Below are 17,736 nucleotides of genomic sequence, written 5' to 3' on the forward strand. Positions count from 1 at the left end.
AGATAGCCTTTGATCATGGGGAGCCAATTGGTTGACCGATGGGCAGGACAAGAGCCAACAGTCATGATCCATTTAATGCCCTATACAAATAAGTGTTTACAATTAATTAACTGAAGAAATCCAATATGATGGTTTATATCAGCTGGCACTGTCCCACTTAAGTGGAGCTATAACTGGTTTATACCAGCTAGGAAACTGGCCATAGAGTCTTTTGCTATGTTATGTTTAAGTTATTTGGACAATTACTGAACATAGCAATGTGAGTTATATGATTTTGGGATAACAGCTTCTCGAGAGTCCTCTTCAGTCATTCAAATGTTGATGTTCCAGCCTTGCATAGTATGCTACCCTCAGTCCTTCCAATGGGCATGATGGCCATTTTGTGTGAATAGGGCAACATCAGGCAGGGCTCTGTTTGTAGCAGGAACTCCTTTGCATATTAGGCGACACACCCCTAATGTAACCAATCCTCCAAGAGCTTACAGAGAGCTCTTCTTACAGGGGCTACTGTAAGCTCTTGGAGGATCGGCTACATTAGGGCTGTGTCGCCTAATATGTAGAAGGAGTTCCTGCTACAAAAAGGAGCCCAACATACATATTTTCCTGATTTAGTGCACACAAACATGTGTGTGTGTGTGTGTCTGTGTGTGTGTGTGTGTGTGTTAAGTGCCATCAAGTTGCTTTGGACTTATGGCGACTCTATGAATTAATGTCCTCCAAAATGTCCTATCATTGAGCCTTGCTTAGGTCTAGCAAACTGAGGGCCATGGCTTCCTTTACTGAGTCAATCCATATGCCCTCAAAAATCTGGATTTCCAGTTGTACATATCAATTCTGCAAAAAAAATCACACAAAATGATGACGACATGTATCAAGAAGATCATGTATCATGTGGTCTCCCCTTATGCATGGCTGGATCACCAATATCATGATGACAAAATGCCACCAGTGGAAGTGTCAGACATACAGTGACTTCAATTAGAAGTCATTAGGATGGGCATCTGTCTCAGCCTGAAGTTTCAGGGTATCCTCTTTCTGCTCATGTGGGCTTGTTCCATCTAGGAGTGCCTTTATGGTAATAGGGAACTTTTCCAGAGAACAAAATGTGGCAGAATTTACTGAGTGGAGTCACTAAAGGAACAGGAACAAAAATCATTGTAGACATCAGACCATAAGAGCAAAGCAATAAATTCAAACATGCTTTATTGGCATGACGGATATTACAGGTCCTGCCAAAATATATGAGAAGAACAGAGTTCCTGAGATATGACAGACAGCAAAACACGGTGGGTTGCCAAAACTTGGCAGAACATGTCACTCTCCTATAAGATGACCAGCTGACAGGTAGCCAGTGCTGGAGATTTTAGCCCAGGTATAGGCCAGGAATATTTATAAGTAGTCAGTGTTCAATTTTTTAAACTCGGAAAGTCACAAGAATGACCCAGACAGATCTGTGTGTTTGCAGTGCTAGTCCCTGTCTGCTAGAAGGGAACAGAAGATGAAAGTGAATCCAATGCTAGCAGTCTCTCAGGAGGAAGCATAATAACTCCAAATTCTGCATGATGTTGAGGGCTGATGCACAGTTTTAAAAACTTCCCATCCATCTCCTTATCCATCTATAAGACCTGGCTGGCTTCATATTAGTTACTGATTTATCGCCTGTCTTTCTTCCATCATGGTACTTCTCTTCATATTAGAATGTCTCATCATTTCTAGGTCCTACATGGCTTCCAGTTCTATACAATCAAACCCCTTTCCCAGTTCTGACCTTAAAAATGCAATGCATGAGAAACAGCAGCACAGTATATCCTCTAGTGTTGTCACTAAAGGTCTAGCAAGCTCCATCTACTACCACAATCAAGATGGGACAATTCACAAGATCACCAGTTCCTTCAGTATAGTACAAAGAACTGGAGGCGGGGGGGGGGATAACTTTTCTTTAAGTCACGGGAAAGAAGATGGTGTAAAGTTCTTCTCAGAGGACATTTATGGAGGGCAAAGGAAGACAATACTTTCTAGTGTGGGGCAGCAGTTGCTCAACAGAGGTAAAAGCATGAGACTGAGGTGGTGCTACCTACCATAAACATCTCCTTAGCCAGTGTCAGGTGTAATCTATGGAGAAGAACCAGTTCCCAGTCCGACCCCTGACTATCACTGCTCTTAACAGTTGTCCAGGTTGTTTTTTCTCCCATCCTCCCGATTTCCTACACATGGCTTTTCTCCTCACATATCGCTTAGTCTTTCCCCTTGTAGTCTCACTTCGGACTGAACCAGTGCTGATGGCATTATTGCAAAGAACATGAGGATCCCTAGAGGTTTCCCTTCTCTGCCCCCAACAAAGCCCATGCTCCTGTTTCAGTATGGGGAGAATTTTTGTCTCTCAGCCTTCTTTGTGGCATTGGCTGTGGAGATCTTGGGCGTGTAGGGGGCAAGGCTGCCATTGTGCCCCGTGGCTGAGGAAGGGGGCAGAGTCAAGAAGGGAATGGGTTTCAGGCCGATGAAGTTGGAGAGGGAGATAGCATAGGGGGCACCAAGCAAGGCTGGGGGAGGAGCAGCCACTGCTGTCAGCGTTGGGGCTGGTGAAGGAGTGAGGGGCTGGGAGAAGGTCATGCCGAGGTCAACGGGAGGCGTCTGGGAGGTAGATTTGGCCGTCTCTAAACTGAAGAACAAGAAGGGAGAGAGAATGAGATCTGTGCATGCACACACATTTATGTAAATGCAGACATGTATGGACATATACTTGGATGTATATGCACTGAAGTAGGCACGTACAAGCTTACACACAGAAACATAGAGTTGGGTTTATAGGTACAATTTGCGTAATGATTATACATATGCACACCATGTGGATATGTATTTACACTGTCATGCAAAAAGACATGTGCAAGAGAACAGGCACACAGAAAGACTGGAGCTGGTCGTCTATATAATTTTGGCATTCAGGTACTTTTCTCTCCCCAAAGCCCCTCCCCTTTTGGACCATCTGCTCTGAAGAGTTTTGGAGAACCTCTGCCATGTTGTACTGAGTGTGGTATACTCAGGGCATATTTAGATAGTCAAGGTTTAGTCGTGGGCAGGTTCTGAAGGGTCAAACCATGCACAATGCTGAGGACCTGCATTTGGATCCACAGACATTTAACTGAGCAGCCCACAGGCTGACATGCACCACGGCTGGCTTTTTTCCCCTCTACTGGGCTTCAAGTAGCATGGGCAGGGAGGTTCCAATCAGGGAAATGGCATTGGGGGAAGAGGTAGTAGCCCACCCTCCCGCCAACTGTACCTGCTTTCTGCTACTCAATATGGGAATGGGAATCTGAAAACAGATCCCCAACATCATGTGTGGATTGGTTCTACAACGTCTCAAAGGAACCCGTGTTTACACAATCATAGTTTTTCATGGCATTTGGGCCACACATGCCTCCTAGGTTTCTTGGGTCATTCGCTGTACTTCTCTGTGCAGAAATTTGAGCTGTACCTTCCAGAAAGAACATCCACGCTACTGTTTATCTGTTTACTAATCCCAGAAGGAAATAAAGGATTTTCAAATTCTGTTTCAGGAGCTTTATCCACACTTAGTTTAGCTCCTTGAACATGCAAACACTTCAACCACTGACCGGAGTTCCGGGGTTATTAGTTTCCCCCTCCTTTTAGTGGGGAGGGTTAAGATGCCCCGCTCCTCCTACAAGCCCCCTTTAAGGTCTATACAAAGACGTAATGTGCAGTTCTGCCTTTAGAAAGCCTTTCAGTGCATCCTTGAATTATCATCTGGCACTGTGCTTGCAGCTTTCTCCCTCTAATGGAAGTAATTGCGAAAAATGGATGACTCCAATTTGTCCAGGCTAAATAGGCACCATGCAAATACCAGCTTAAAGTAATCACGTATTTCTGACCATCTAACTATGATGATCTCTTAGGTTACATAAAACAGTTCCACATGCTTAATGCTACACAGAAATTCCTGCATATAATGAAGCGGTGTTTCTATGGCTTTCAGCTGCAAAGGAAATATGTGGCGCCAGCTCAGGATGAATTCTGCCCAGAACATTGTAGCTAACGGTATTAACGTGATGTGTGCTCATAAGAGCAACAAGGCTTGGAGGATTTCATCTGAGTCAAAGAAAGACAGTGTGAAAGGCTAGTAAAGGAGCAACAGAAACACTGCATGATTACCCTCCCACTATGAAGCAATAGGTAGAGTGTTTGCAAACAAACAATTCATCCAACATGGCAAGATATCCCCACTTGATTCTCACAGAATAGTCCATCTAAAAGCCCCATGGCTTGAGTATTAGCACAAAGGAGCTACCTTCCATAGGCCTGGACAAGTGCTGAGTTCCTCCCCTGCCCCCCAGCAGTCATAATGGCTCTTACCAGGCTGTGATGAGGTACTGAGCCAAAGTAATGCTGACTGGGGTGCCTGTGATGGTCACATGACGTTCAGCAGAGCCGTCAGTCTGATTCCCGATCTTGATGTGTGCTCCAGACATCTGCCGGATCTCACTGATCTTGCTGCCCTGGCGGCCAATTATGCAGCCTATGAGCTGGGAATGAGAAAGGAAACATAAACCTTTGGGAAAGAATGCCACTGGGCCCTTTGTGGCCTAGGAACTCAACACGGGCTAGCCACACATTCTTTCTTTGAAAAAGTTGTTCTTCATTTGGTGTTAATAGAAATACTTATAGAAACGCATCCTAAATGCAAAAAGCAGTCAAGTATTAAAAGTATTTTTAAGAAACAGGTGAATAACTCAACACAATGTAGTAGAAAACTGCCTGTTACATGAATTGTTATGCAAGGCCTAATTCTGAGCCAGGCCTTGTGAAGGTTGAACCAACGATCCTTATGTCTGAGTGAGGTACTAAACATAATACTCAACACAGCAGCAATAATATGGGATCAATCATGTCAGCATATGGGTACGTCCAGGAGTGGCACCTTGAACCACAGGCTAAACCCAAGAATTAGATACAGCAGGGAAAGCATCTTTGTTGTGAATTTGTCCCTGAGTCTTGGGCCGGTGGGTGAAAAAACATTAACTGGGTCATGCAGTTCCTGGTTTCCACCGCACTGTGGCAGGCAGGAACTGGGTTTTGTTAATATGGGCGGGGTATAAATCCAATCTCCTCCTCCCCCCTCCCTCCCCCAATAAAGACCTTGAGAACGTTTTTCAGTTTTCATCTGGAGCTGGGGAGCAGAATAAAGGTCAGTGCTGCTGTCTGCCCACTTGTTTCCTGCCTTCTGAGATTACACAACAGAGACTGCTGTGTGCCTGGCTGCATGTTGGCAGCTGGACTAACTGTGTGGGGGCACAAGAAACTCTAGCACATTCCTCTCTCTAGTGGTGTGGCATATTCACCCTTTCTGGGCTGTAGCTCATAGATGCACAGAGAGCAAAGAGTAGTTCACATGGTGCGGGGGAGAAAGTCTGAAGCCTTTTCTTCTCTCTGCTGATCCTCTGTTTCGGAGGACTACCCACTACAGCCCCCACCCCCTTTCTATTAGCCTTGTTTTCCCCATCATTTATTTGATATGAAAGGTTTTGTCTTTTTAATAATCTGCATGTTAAAAGGCCAGGAGAAGGGTCTGTATAAAAGTTAGCAATTTTAACAATGGGCTATGTGTGGCTCAGTTGTTGAGCTTCTGATTTGGGGGGGTTCTTCCTGCAGCCAGCCAGCTGGCTGGAGGGGGGGGGGGAAGCCCCGCCCCCAAGAGTGACCACCCAGCCCCCCCCTTGCAAGATTTAAAGGGCCCTCAACATCAAGCTGGGGACGTCCCCGCTCCCTCCAGTCACGTCCCCCAAAGTCCCCCGCTGGGGACTTGGAAGGACCTGGCAACACTACACAGAAAGCCCCAGGGTTCGACCCCTGCCACTACCAGTTAAAAAGAACAGGTAATAAGTATCATGTGGGAGGGAAGGCAACATGGTATAGCCCAATCTTGGAAGCTAAGCAGGGTCCGTACTTGGAAGGGAGACCACCAAGGAAGACTCTGAAGAGGAAGGCAATGGCAAACCACCTCTGCTTCTCACCTGCCTTGAAAGCCCCCTGCTGGGGTCCCCAGCAACTCGACAGCACTTTACGCATGCACACAGTAAGCCTCATGAAGGACCTCTTCCTAAGTCTCCTGGAGAGCCACTGCTTGTCAGGGTAAGCATTAGTGACCTTGATAGACCAATGGTTTGACTAAGCATAAGGAAGTTTCATATGATTTCATGCGAACCTTATTGTCAAATTATAATTATGTAAAGAACACACATCTCTCCTATTTGGATTGAAGACAGTGGGCCTTGAATCCGGAGTTTTTTGAGGATGAGTGAAGACAACTTGGGGTTTTGCTAAAGTTTGTCCCTCTCAAATCAAGACGTTACATCACACATATATGCCAGGACTCAGTGGTGTTAGCTCCTTTTACGAGGCAGATACTGGCCACTGAATAGGTGTCTACATCAAGAAGTTTAAAGATTTGAATTTTGTAGGAATGAAGCCACCCTCTAGTGATATTTGTGAATGTAAGGCAGTGGAACAGTATGGGCCTGTGGTGTGTAAGGATCTGACTTTCACCACAGAAAGCTTCCACACTAGTTTACATCAGAAAGTATCACACTGCAGTGTACACAGCTGCGACGTACCACTTAAAAAGCCCAACAAACCAACTTGGTCACTTGCACCAAAACTTGACTTACATCATTGGGAATCAGGAACTCCTGAGAGCTGCTCTGAGAATTTGTGTCCAATCCTGAAAAGCCAGAGAAGAAGAAAATACAGTATGACGGGCTCTTCTGTCCCCTCCTGCCTGGCGACTGCCTGAGTTAACCTTTTGAAATCCTGCCTTCCCAAAAGGAGGGGGACTAGGCTGATGGGCTCACAGGGCACAGCAGAAGCAAGATGTCCAGCCTCCAGAGACTTTTTTCCAAGCACAAAAGCATGGAAAGAGCAGGGAGGACTCTGGAGGGATTGGACAGATTCCCAGCTACTGAAAAACTATCAGCAGCTCCAAGAAGAGGCTTTTGTTTTATGTCATTTAGTGTAGGTCACGTTACACTGGACTAATTTTAGACAGTCCCTGTAGAATTCCAGACAGAGGGAGCCCATCCCCACCCTCCTCCAGCTGGGTGAGGAGATTCCCATTGGCTAATGCTGCTCTTCTAATGCTATAGGGAATAACCCTAGGGCCTTCCGGAGACAATCGATAAACATGCACTCATTACCTACTTTTTTTAGCACAGAGATGCAGCTTTATAAGAAACATCCACTTTTTAAAAAGTCTCTTTTCTGCAAGATAGTGTTCCATGTGAACCCGATATTTTATACAATGGATCACTGCTAAAAGAACTGTTGCTTGATGATGCATAAAGACGTTTGGGAGCCACTAACCCACCATCCAATATAGCCTTCTGCTAAATGAATCAATTCATTGTTTTCCCCTCTACTACATATCTTGTAATTATATAATTCTGAGTAATACTGAAAAAGGAATTTTGATGTCACTTTTTAAAAACCAGCATTTACCTCTTTATTCCTAGTATAACACCCTTCTTCAGCACTCCAAGCTACACATTTGCTACATCTTGGGCTTTTCCACATGCATTTTTTCCATTGGTTATAGCCGCATATTTTTCAGTTTATCCTGATTTCTGCACGCATTTTTTATGTCTTCAGTTTTCACTTTGAGGTTTGTTTGTTTTTTTGTTATTCCCTGGGGTTTTCCTGGTTCTTTTGAAAAAACTTTTACCCTAATCTTTTTTTCTGGAAACCGATTTTGAGTTGGCTTTTTCCTCATGCATAATATTTCTGTTGGTGTTCTTTGTCCTGTCCTCTCCCACCTACCTCCAGTCCATTTTTCAATGACTGAATTGTTGTCGTCATCAAACCACTCCCTCCCCTCATCCCCCCGCTCTGAAGACGAGTGGTTTCAGTTTTTATTTCCTTTATAAAAAGGTCCTAAAAGATCAATATATTAATGTAGTGTTGTAATGGTAATTTAAAGTAAAGGTAAAGGTTCCCTTGCTCGAAAGCCAGTCGAGTCTGACTCTAGGGTTGCAGTGCTCATCTCTGTTTCAAAGCCGAAGAGCCAGCGCTGTCCGAAGACGTTTCCATGGTCATGTGGCCGGCATGACTAAACACAAGGTGCACGGAACGCTGTTACCTTCCCACCGAAGTGGTCCCTATTTATCTACTTGCAATTTCGTGCTTTCGAACTGCTAGGTTGGCAGGAGCTGGAACGAGAGACGGGAGCTCACTCCGTCATGCGGCACACTCGTGTCTCAAACTGCTGAACTACTGACCTTCCACAGCCTGCAGCTCAGCGTCTTAACCACTTGAGCCACCGCAGTAAATGGTAATTTAAACAGGTTCTCAAATTACCAGCTTTCGTTTTTTAAACAAGTAATTCTGTAAGCCCTTTTGCTCACTGAGATACAAGGGAAAAGGCATATCTCTGCAAGGAAAGGGGCTAGAAACTTACTTTAAAAAATTGAAAGCAGGGAATTCGGAGAACCTGCTTAAACTGTTAATACAACATTACATCGATATTTTAGGGCTTTTTTTTTAAGTAAGGGGGAAGTGCTGGGACACCACTGATGACATCACCGATGACGACAGACCCTCCCTTGAAAGTGCTCATTATTTAAAGCATATGTGGAAGCAAATAAACTGACTCCCCATTTGTGAAAATGCATAGGGAGGGAACTGATTCCCATGCTTGTGGATTGGCTGCCAAGAAAATCAGGAAAGAGTCAAACATGAATCAAAGGTTATAATAGAAAAGCCTGACTTCTGGTGCTTTTATTTACAATAAGTGTAATTTTCCTTTAGTCATATACTTTCAAGTAGCAGTCTTCTGATGCCTGCTGTTTATGCTCTTCTTCCGAAGTCTGGATTTCCTATAGATCACTTTTCCCCTTCTCCTTGAATTCATTTGTGTACAATACTGTCCTCCAAAAAAGGCTTTTCAAGGTTCCCAAGCAATAGTTGTGTTCACATCTATTGTTAGATTGATTCTCAAGTAAGTCTTCAGTTCATCATTAACCTTAGAGATCATACATCTATCGGCCAACCACCAATTATCCAATCTTCCTTTTTTGCTTTGAATCAGATCAAAGTACCAAAGGGGTATGAATGGGCTTGTACATCAATTTCCCCTCTACTTAGATCCCTTTCAATAAGTGGAGGGTGGGGGGAAACCTTGAAAAGACTTCAAGAACATTGTTGGGCGTGGCAAAGTCCTTTCCTTTAGGATATAGAGCACTCTGCATTTCCAAATGTTCCCTTTGATGTCCCATAATTTTACCATTGAACATTCTTGAATTAATTTTTGTAAGGAATTTAGTAAGCACTGTTAACAAGTATTTGGTGCACAAACTGGTGTGGATCTTCTTCCTTTTGCATAAATACACACACATACACATTCAGATTCTTTTGTTGTTCTAATAATATAGAAAACAGCCACACCTTCTATCTTGGTGGTGTGTATGCCAGATTGCCCACTCCCAATTTAATCTTTTCTGGATATTTCTTATGTGCCTTTTAATACTTAATACTTTATAAAGGCAAATAGTAACAAAGCTAACAACCCCTCCCCCCCCGCACACACATATGATTTGGTATTTTATTTAGTTCTTTGGAGGCCCAGCACTCCCTTCTGCAACACTGGGGTGAACATCTATTCTGAACTCTTTTGTTTTTAATAACAGTGTGCCAGAATCAATATGGTTATCTCAAGCAGTGACTCCATCTTCCTCCTTACCACTTTGTAACTATTACTTGTCTCTTTTGAATGGAGACTTTTGGGACTACCAGCACATTTCCCCTGATCTCCTGGATATTAGCCCTGAGGTTGATTTCATTTTCCTGTTGGGATTCTGGTAGCTTAAGTGGGTTTATGGATCCTGACTGAGGGATTGTAGTAGGTTCCTCACCTGCCACTATAGACGGTGTTTGCCCCAAAGAAGAAAATGAGACAGGGTGCCCAGAAAGCTGCTGTAACTTCGTCACCTGCATAAGAGGAAGAAGTTAGCAAAATAAAAGGAAGCTCTGCTTCACCATCTCCCTGCTGAAGCTGATGAGTTACCTAAGCCTAGTTGGCAAGAGAAGCAAGAGCAAAGGAAACATTTAGCTTTGCCTACATTAGAAAGGAGCAAAAGACTGCTGTAGGTAACATTTGACAATGAGGCATGATCCTTCAGTATGGATCCAGCCATGTTTAGGATACCGAGGATAGCAAATACTGCATGCAAGGGAGCACAGAAGATACAGTAGCCTTCAGGATAGCTGGCACTGGAATGTATGACAGAAACTCAATAGCAACCATCAGCTATAGTCACCAACTGGCGGATTATCGGGGATGCCAGATCTGTACCTCCAAACACTTTTTATTTGGCCCGTCACGTGACTACACACACATGATCTTAGCCAAAAGGCCGAGAAGTGTGATTGGGAAAATTGGTAAATTTTACTTTTGAGAAAAAGAAGCAGTGAGATTGTGCACATATTTTTTAAAGAATGTATTGCATTGCTATATCATGTACATTCTGGAAAGAAAAAAGGATCACAGCAATCTGCCTGTTATGTGGAGGTTTCCAGGAAACATTCTTGAGCTCCCCCTGTACTCCTCTCATGCCAAATTGATGGCCTCATAACATCCAAGTGCATGTGATCCATACCTGTAGAACCCTTACTGCCAAGGAATGTCAGCTTTATTATAGACGCTGACCACACTGAAGGGATCCCCAGCCTACAGAACAAGTACTAGAGAATGGACTGGCCCCAAGAATACAGAAGCTAGCCACGATAAACGTAGTAAGTGAAATTTTCTGGTATTATTGCCCTTTATCATGAGCTTTGCCATGCTCTGTGCCCTTGATAACAGGAGGGACAGAATGAAAAGGCAGGACTGCAAGCCCAGAACAGAGAACAGGCACGAGAAATGGGTGGTGGGTGAAGGCCTGGAAGAGCTACTAGCAAAGGCCTAACTGAGTATGGAGCCACTTAGTAGTGTGAGTTCAACATGCAAATATTCATTTGGGCGGAAATATTGGACTTACTTCAGCTTGAGACAAACCAGTGTACTGTCCTTGCATGGAGAACCCCTGCAAGAGGGAAAAAAAAGATTTTAAATATGCATACCAAAGAATCTCCCAGGAAAGGGGAGAAAGGACCACCAAATCAGATAGAAGAAAGATGCTATAGAAATCCTATCTGCGTCTCCTTTATCAAGCCTATAATAACATCTAAGCAAACACCGTGGGTTTTTTTTTTTATTTACTACATTTTTATCACATCCTTCCTCTGTGGCATATATCAGCCTCCCCTCTTCCATTTTATCCTCACACCAACAACCCTGTAAGGTAGGTCAGGCTGAGAGAGTGTAACTGGCCCAAGATCACCCAGCAGACCACATGGAAGTGTGGGGATCTCAGCCTAGGTCTCCCAGATCCTAGTGCAACACTTTTACAGCTGTACCAGATTTTCTTCCATTTCTTTATTTGCTATATTTTGTTTGCTACACATTGGCTATACATTTGCTATGTGTTTGCTATAAAATGCATAGTATACACAAACGCATACAGATGTAATTTGATTTTATTCAGCCCCTTAGTACTGCATTGTTTTTGTACATGTGCATCAACTCATAACATCTTTGGCCATAGGGTACACAAGTTTTAATTTTTAACCCCTGTGAACTTCAGCTTGAGTAGCAATATTCATTCTGCCTGACTCTGCATGCATCATGGATGATGGGGTAGAATTTTGCAAGGACAGCAACTTTTAAGAAAGTTGGACAACCCCCCCCCAAGCTGATTACACCCAACCTCCCTCCACCAAGCACCTAGAGAAGCAGCCATACAGAGGATGCATATTCTCTAGCACAGACTCTCTGCAATAAACATGGATTCCATTTTTGCTCTATAAAGATTAACCGACTCAATTGCTTTTCTGCCTTTTTTGAGGAAGGATAGAAAGGCAAAGCATGAATGGGGACAAAAGAGTGATGCCTGTGGTTCAGGTACGTTCTAGCTTGGATTGGTACTTGATGCACAAAGTTTTGGGGGAAGGCCAGAACCAAAGGCTGTGGGTTCCCTCCCCTTTTAACCTGAACAGAAAATTATCTCCTGAGGTTTATGTGTCCCTTACCTGATTGGCTGAGAGGAGAACTGGTGCCAAGGAAAGGCCGGGATGATAGGGAATAGTGGCTCCTTTGGGTGGTGACTGGAGGAAATCAAAGGAGGAATCAGTGTGCTTTTTAAGAAAGACCATCCATCTCAATACCCATTTTTAATTCATTAATTCTCCCCTCATACAACCTTGTGAGTTAAGGTATGCTGACAGAAAGGAACTGGCCCAAGGTCACCCCATTAAGTTTCATGGCAGCTGGGGATTTGAGCCCAGGTTTCCACAGTTCTAATCTGGCACTCTAACTGCTATACAGCCCTGGAGTCAATTGTACTCACTATATCCTAAATATTTTTAGCACTCATAGGATATGATAAATACTTCCTGGAGATGTGAACTGTGTTTATGAAATGCCAAATCCAGAATCTGACTAATTTCAGTCATTAACAGTTACGGGAAGAAATTGTTAAAATATAGGTTGTTCCTATGGAAAGGAGTGCAGATGCTGTTTAGAGAGTAAGGACTGGAGGAATGGCTGGTGTGGTCACAAATTGTGAAATTCCCCACACTGACGTTTTAAAAACTGCGTTGTGTGAAATTTTCCACAGTAGACTTTTCCTCACCAGGCACAAACCCGAAGTTTTCTCCTCCTACCCTGCATTTTTCGAATCCCCAGTTTTAGCAAGTTCCGAAAATGCAGGGTAAGAAGGAGAAAACTTCCGGTTTGCTTCGGGTTTGTGGCTGGTAAGGAAAAGTCTACTGTGGAAAATTTTACATAACATACAGTTTAAAAACCTCAATGTGAGGAATTTCACTACTGAGAAAATGGTCAAAGGCACCACTTTTCCTATGTTTTTCCATCTTATTAGCATGGTCACCAGGAAGGGCTATAGCTGACTGGGACCTAAAAGGAAAAGGAGGAGGAGGAAAAGGAGAAGGAGAAGAAGAGGAAGAGTTGGTTTTATACCCTGCCCTTCACTACTCAAAGGAGTCTCGGAGCAGCTTACAATCACCAACAGTTACGGGAAGAAATTGATAAAATACAGGTTGTTCCTATGGAAAGGAGTACAGATGCTGTTTAGAGAGTAAGGACTGAAGGAACGGCTGGTGTGGTCACAAATTGTGAAATTCCGGGATAAAGGGAGTGTGAAAAAAATGGAAAGAAAGTATAGCAAAGCCAATTGAGAAAGGACATTGCCGGTTCTTACATAATTCTAGTATTGGAAATGGATGTTCCATGAACATTTATATAAAATCAACCCCTAAATTATGTTGGTGAAAGTTTGAAAGAAAATGTAGGCCAGTCTAATCCTAACAAAATGAATACCCAGTCACTAGGTACCACTTCTTCATGGTGATAGGAAAGGAGGGCACATCATTAAGTGCTCTCCCTGCCTGATGATGATGACAAGTTTAAAAACCTCAATGTGGGGAATTTCACTACTGAGGAAATGGTCAAAGGCACTACTTTTCCTATGTTTTTCCATCTTATTAGCATGGTCACCAGGAAGGGCTATAGCTGACTGGGACCTAAAAGGAAGAGGAGGAGGAGGAAAAGGAGAAGGAGAGGAAGAAGAGTTGGTTTTATACCCTGCCCTTCACTACCCAAAGGAGTCTCGGAGCAGCTTACAATCACCTTCTGTTCCTCTCCCCACAACAGACACACTGAGAGGTAAACTCCCCCTCAGCAGAAAACAAAGTTGTTGTTTTTTAAAACTGTTTTTGAAGAACAAACAACCAAAAATTAAAGTAAAAGAAAGTTTGGAAATAATTCTTAAGAGCTGTGAGGCGAAAGCTAAGAGTGAATCCATTTAGTCAGAGACTCTAAGGGCTTCTTCTTACATCACAGTTCCTTATACAGAAATTAATCCAAACACAAATGAATCAATTTGGTCAGACTTTCTTTAAAAAATCAGAAAAGAAAACTTCTAGTTTACCTGAAATTCCTGCTTAAGAAGAAAGAAGACTATAATGGAGTAGTTTACAGAGCTCAGCAGACAGAGGGACACCGTTTTAGTATTTTAAAAAGAGAAACTCTGGTAAAGTCGAACTAAAACCAACTATGAAAAAGTGTCACTATACCAAAAACAATATAATGGACACTGGTGTTCTTGACCATGTAAGTAAGTGACAGAGAGGAATGCAGCAACAGGAATAATTCATTCATGGTATCCAAAGTCCTCACCTCTCGAATTTCCTTAATTTTTGCTCCTGCTTTGCCAATAAGCGAGCCACACTGGCTGGCTGGGATGACTAGCCTAAGCGTCACAGGTGGTTTGGATATAGTGCTCCCATTGGCAGGGCCTGTCCCCAAGTCCTGAAATAAAGCAGAATTAATGGGGTGAACTTTAAAGAATGGATTCATCACAATCACCTTTCTCCACAATCTTCCTATCACAATTCCCTACAATCCCTTGCAAGTGCATAGAATTCTATGTTGTGCCCCTTTGTTCCACCAGGTGCTCAAAGATAGTTGATTCTCAGTGCCGTGCTGAGTTCCCTTTGCAATGTTCTGGTTCTTCTCTCATAGATCTCTGATATTATTATTCGACTAATCACTACTAGACTAAGAAAAGCAGTTAAGAATATTCAGGCTCAGAACCCATATCACATTGCCAGATATCCAAAAAAAGTTAGGAGTATTAATTGGGTATATGATACAGTACCATCGATTTATTTTGTTTTTATCCAATGGTGGAGAAATGAGAAATTTGTCACAATTGTTGTGTTGCATAGAGGTAGGGTCTGGTGGTTACCTTACCTCTTCTAGCTTGAAGGCGATCATAGAAACAGCTCTAAAAACAGCATCAGTGGATCCTGTAATAGTGGTGATCCGTTCTGGACAGGATCCTTCTGAAATGGTGATCCGGGCAGTACTCTAGGAGCCAAACGCAGGAAGAATAATAATACTAGCTGGAAGATATGCAGCCACTTTCATTACTTGTCATGAGAAACGAAAGAGTTAACGATGCTCACGGTGAATTTATCATCAGAGAGGAAGTCAAGCCTTTACCAATATGAACATAGTAGTTTATGCCTCTTGTAACAATTTGTACTTTCCAATGCTATTTTCTTTTTTTTAATATGCTTACTCCAAATCAGTGCTTAGCTGAAGCTGACAAATGCAGCAGCAGCTAGCCTGCCTCATTTATACTGAAAACACCTGTGCAGAAAATTGCGTTTTGTGCAGACCAAGCTCTGAAAAGTAGTCAATATTCTCTCCTGGGAACCAGCGGGGGATGGGGGGAGTTTATCAGTAGAAAAAAGAAAACCTAGACAACGTTGCTGGTATCACACAGGAAGTGACACCATCATACACACAACTTCTGGGCGATGCTTTAGTATCTGGGCAAAAGCTATGGTAAAACCGGCTTCTACCACAGAGTTTTTGTCCAAATACCAAATAATCACCCGGAAGTAGCTGGCATGATGACATCACTTCCTGTAGCAATGTGGCCTAGGTCTTCTTCTTTCTATTGATAAGTCTCCCCACCAGCCAGCTGATTGGTGGCTGGGGGCATGGCCTGGCAGGGGGGAACCCCCACCTCCACCTGGGGTCTGGCAACCCTAATACTCAGTGAAATGTGAGCACATTCTTCAGTAAGAGATATGGGTCTCATCTTTAAGTTTACTATAAAATAGTAGGGAAGCTAGAAGGATATGTATTCAGTCTTTAAAAATGACATATAAAATTATGGAGAATAATGAGCTAACTTCAAAGAAATGCTGCCCCAGCCTTCTGTCTTGCTAAATTCCCTTATGTAGTCTTCATCATTTTCTCTCTGGATCCTCATTTCCTCAGAATAGCTTTCTGCGTACAAAATGACCAGAATTCCATATAGATCCAGGTGGATGGCTGTGTTGGTCTGAATCAGTAGAACAAAAATTGAGACCAGTGGCACCTTTGAGACCAACAAAGTTTTATTCAAGGTATAAGCTTTTGTGTACACACACACTTCCTCAGATACATTGAAATGGATGTTAACCGTTCATACATGCAGACAGAGGTTGAACAGCAAATTAGCATACAACATAATGTAGATGGTTGCATCTGTTAAAACATCTACATCGGGGTGTCAAACTCATTTGTTACAAGGGCCGGATCTGATGTAAATGGTACTTTGGGGGCCAGGCAATGTGTGTCATAAAATGTAATGCCAGGTAGCAGAGATATAAACTTTATAAAAGATACAAACACAATTAAAATATTTTTACTTAAAATACAAATATGCTTAAAACTTTTGTGATATTTTGTTTATTTAACAGTCTTTGATAACTGACACGTCCCAAACCTTCCCCCCCACACAAAGATACCTGCCTAAAATGGAAAGGTAGGGGAATAGTGGGATTTGGCAATGCAGTCTTTAAGATAAAACTTCACAGCAGAAACTAAAAATATAAAATGCTCTGAGCCCAGGAAAAAAAAATGGGAGGGCATTCCCCCCCCCCCCCCCAGGTCTACTCAGAGTGGCAGTGGCTCTCCAGTGTAATGTCCCCCTTTGGCTGTGGGTTCCCAGGTTAGAGTACTCACTCAGGCACCCATTCTCTAGTCCATGCAGCAGAGACAAGCTGGCTCAAAACATCAACCCCATATTTGCAAGGAGACAACTCCGGCAACCAACAGCTTCAACTATACAAACACTGGGAAGTGAAACTACTTGAGCTCCACTCAATTGAAATACATTGTATACCCTTGACCGAAGAACGGTACACTCCTCCTATCTGGGATGGTCGTCCTCTTCGACCAAGCGTGCAGCTTCGGGAGGGACGCACATGGAGCGGTGAGGGAGGTAGGGGACACCCGCCTAGCCAGCCAGATCATCTGAATCAACCCTAGTGATCAATGGGGTGACAAATGCCGCAGCCAGATCGCCCTCACATCCGAAATACTTGTAGGACAGACAAAGTTGCAAAGAAAATGCAGAATGGTGACATGACAGTCCCTAGGAGTAGCAGAAGTATTCTGGAATTGGAATTCCGTTCCCAGAATTCTGCTGCTACTTCCAGGGGCTGTCATTCCACTCTGTGCCCTGTCATTCCAGTCTCAGAACACAGATTCTATTGCTAGGGACCATCATTCTACTCTGGGGGCTGTCATTCCAGTCCCAGAGCACTGTTTCTGTTGCTGGAAACAGTCCCAGAGTAGTCTATCTGGGTGCATAAACCTTAATGGAAAAATCCATTCTGCATTTTCTTTGTAAGCCTAGAAGAGCTTCCTGCTGATGCTGAAGCAGGCAAAGACAAGACTGAGGAAGCTGGGAACTTTGGCAACCTCAAGCTTCAAAGGGGGAGGACAGGAGGGGGAGGAGTTGGGAAGAAAAGAGCCATGGGCCTGATTAAAGCCATGGGTGGGACTCTTCTGGCCTCCGAGCCTTAGGTTTGACAACCCTGATCTACATTATGTTATATGCTAATTTGCTGTTCAGCTTCTGTCTATATGTTCTGAACTGTTCTCAGAATTCCATATGTATTTCATATAATACCACATCTGAAAACCATCCAGCTGGCAACTGTAAAACTTCCCATCCCAACCACATCTTGATTTGAGAGTGTGGCTACTTTTTATCCCATTGCACTTACTTGTTCTCGTATCTTCTTCACTGTCTCTCCTTTCTGCAGGACAAG

At 43.3% G+C, this 17,736-nt stretch overlaps 1 protein-coding gene across 1 annotated transcript in view; it reads right to left on the bottom strand.

Moving 5' to 3' along the window:
* Nucleotides 1-750: 750 nt before the first annotated feature.
* The window catches only part of PCBP4 (poly(rC) binding protein 4), a 59,162-nt gene continuing 42,176 nt past the window's right edge, over nucleotides 751-17,736 (bottom strand). The window contains exons 4-12 of the mRNA XM_015417725.1: nucleotides 17,692-17,724; nucleotides 14,873-14,989; nucleotides 14,297-14,428; nucleotides 12,133-12,207; nucleotides 11,043-11,087; nucleotides 9,918-9,993; nucleotides 6,684-6,736; nucleotides 4,372-4,541; nucleotides 751-2,659 (exon numbers count right to left, since the gene is read on the bottom strand). Coding sequence (XP_015273211.1) covers nucleotides 2,356-2,659; nucleotides 4,372-4,541; nucleotides 6,684-6,736; nucleotides 9,918-9,993; nucleotides 11,043-11,087; nucleotides 12,133-12,207; nucleotides 14,297-14,428; nucleotides 14,873-14,989; nucleotides 17,692-17,724 — 1,005 coding nt within the window. The 3' untranslated portion in view covers nucleotides 751-2,355. The remainder of the gene's footprint in view (nucleotides 2,660-4,371; nucleotides 4,542-6,683; nucleotides 6,737-9,917; nucleotides 9,994-11,042; nucleotides 11,088-12,132; nucleotides 12,208-14,296; nucleotides 14,429-14,872; nucleotides 14,990-17,691; nucleotides 17,725-17,736) is intronic.

The sequence above is a fragment of the Gekko japonicus genome, unplaced genomic scaffold, assembly GCF_001447785.1.
Source record: "Gekko japonicus isolate JY-2015 unplaced genomic scaffold, Gekko_japonicus_V1.1 scaffold97, whole genome shotgun sequence".
Lineage (NCBI taxonomy): Eukaryota > Metazoa > Chordata > Lepidosauria > Squamata > Gekkonidae > Gekko > Gekko japonicus.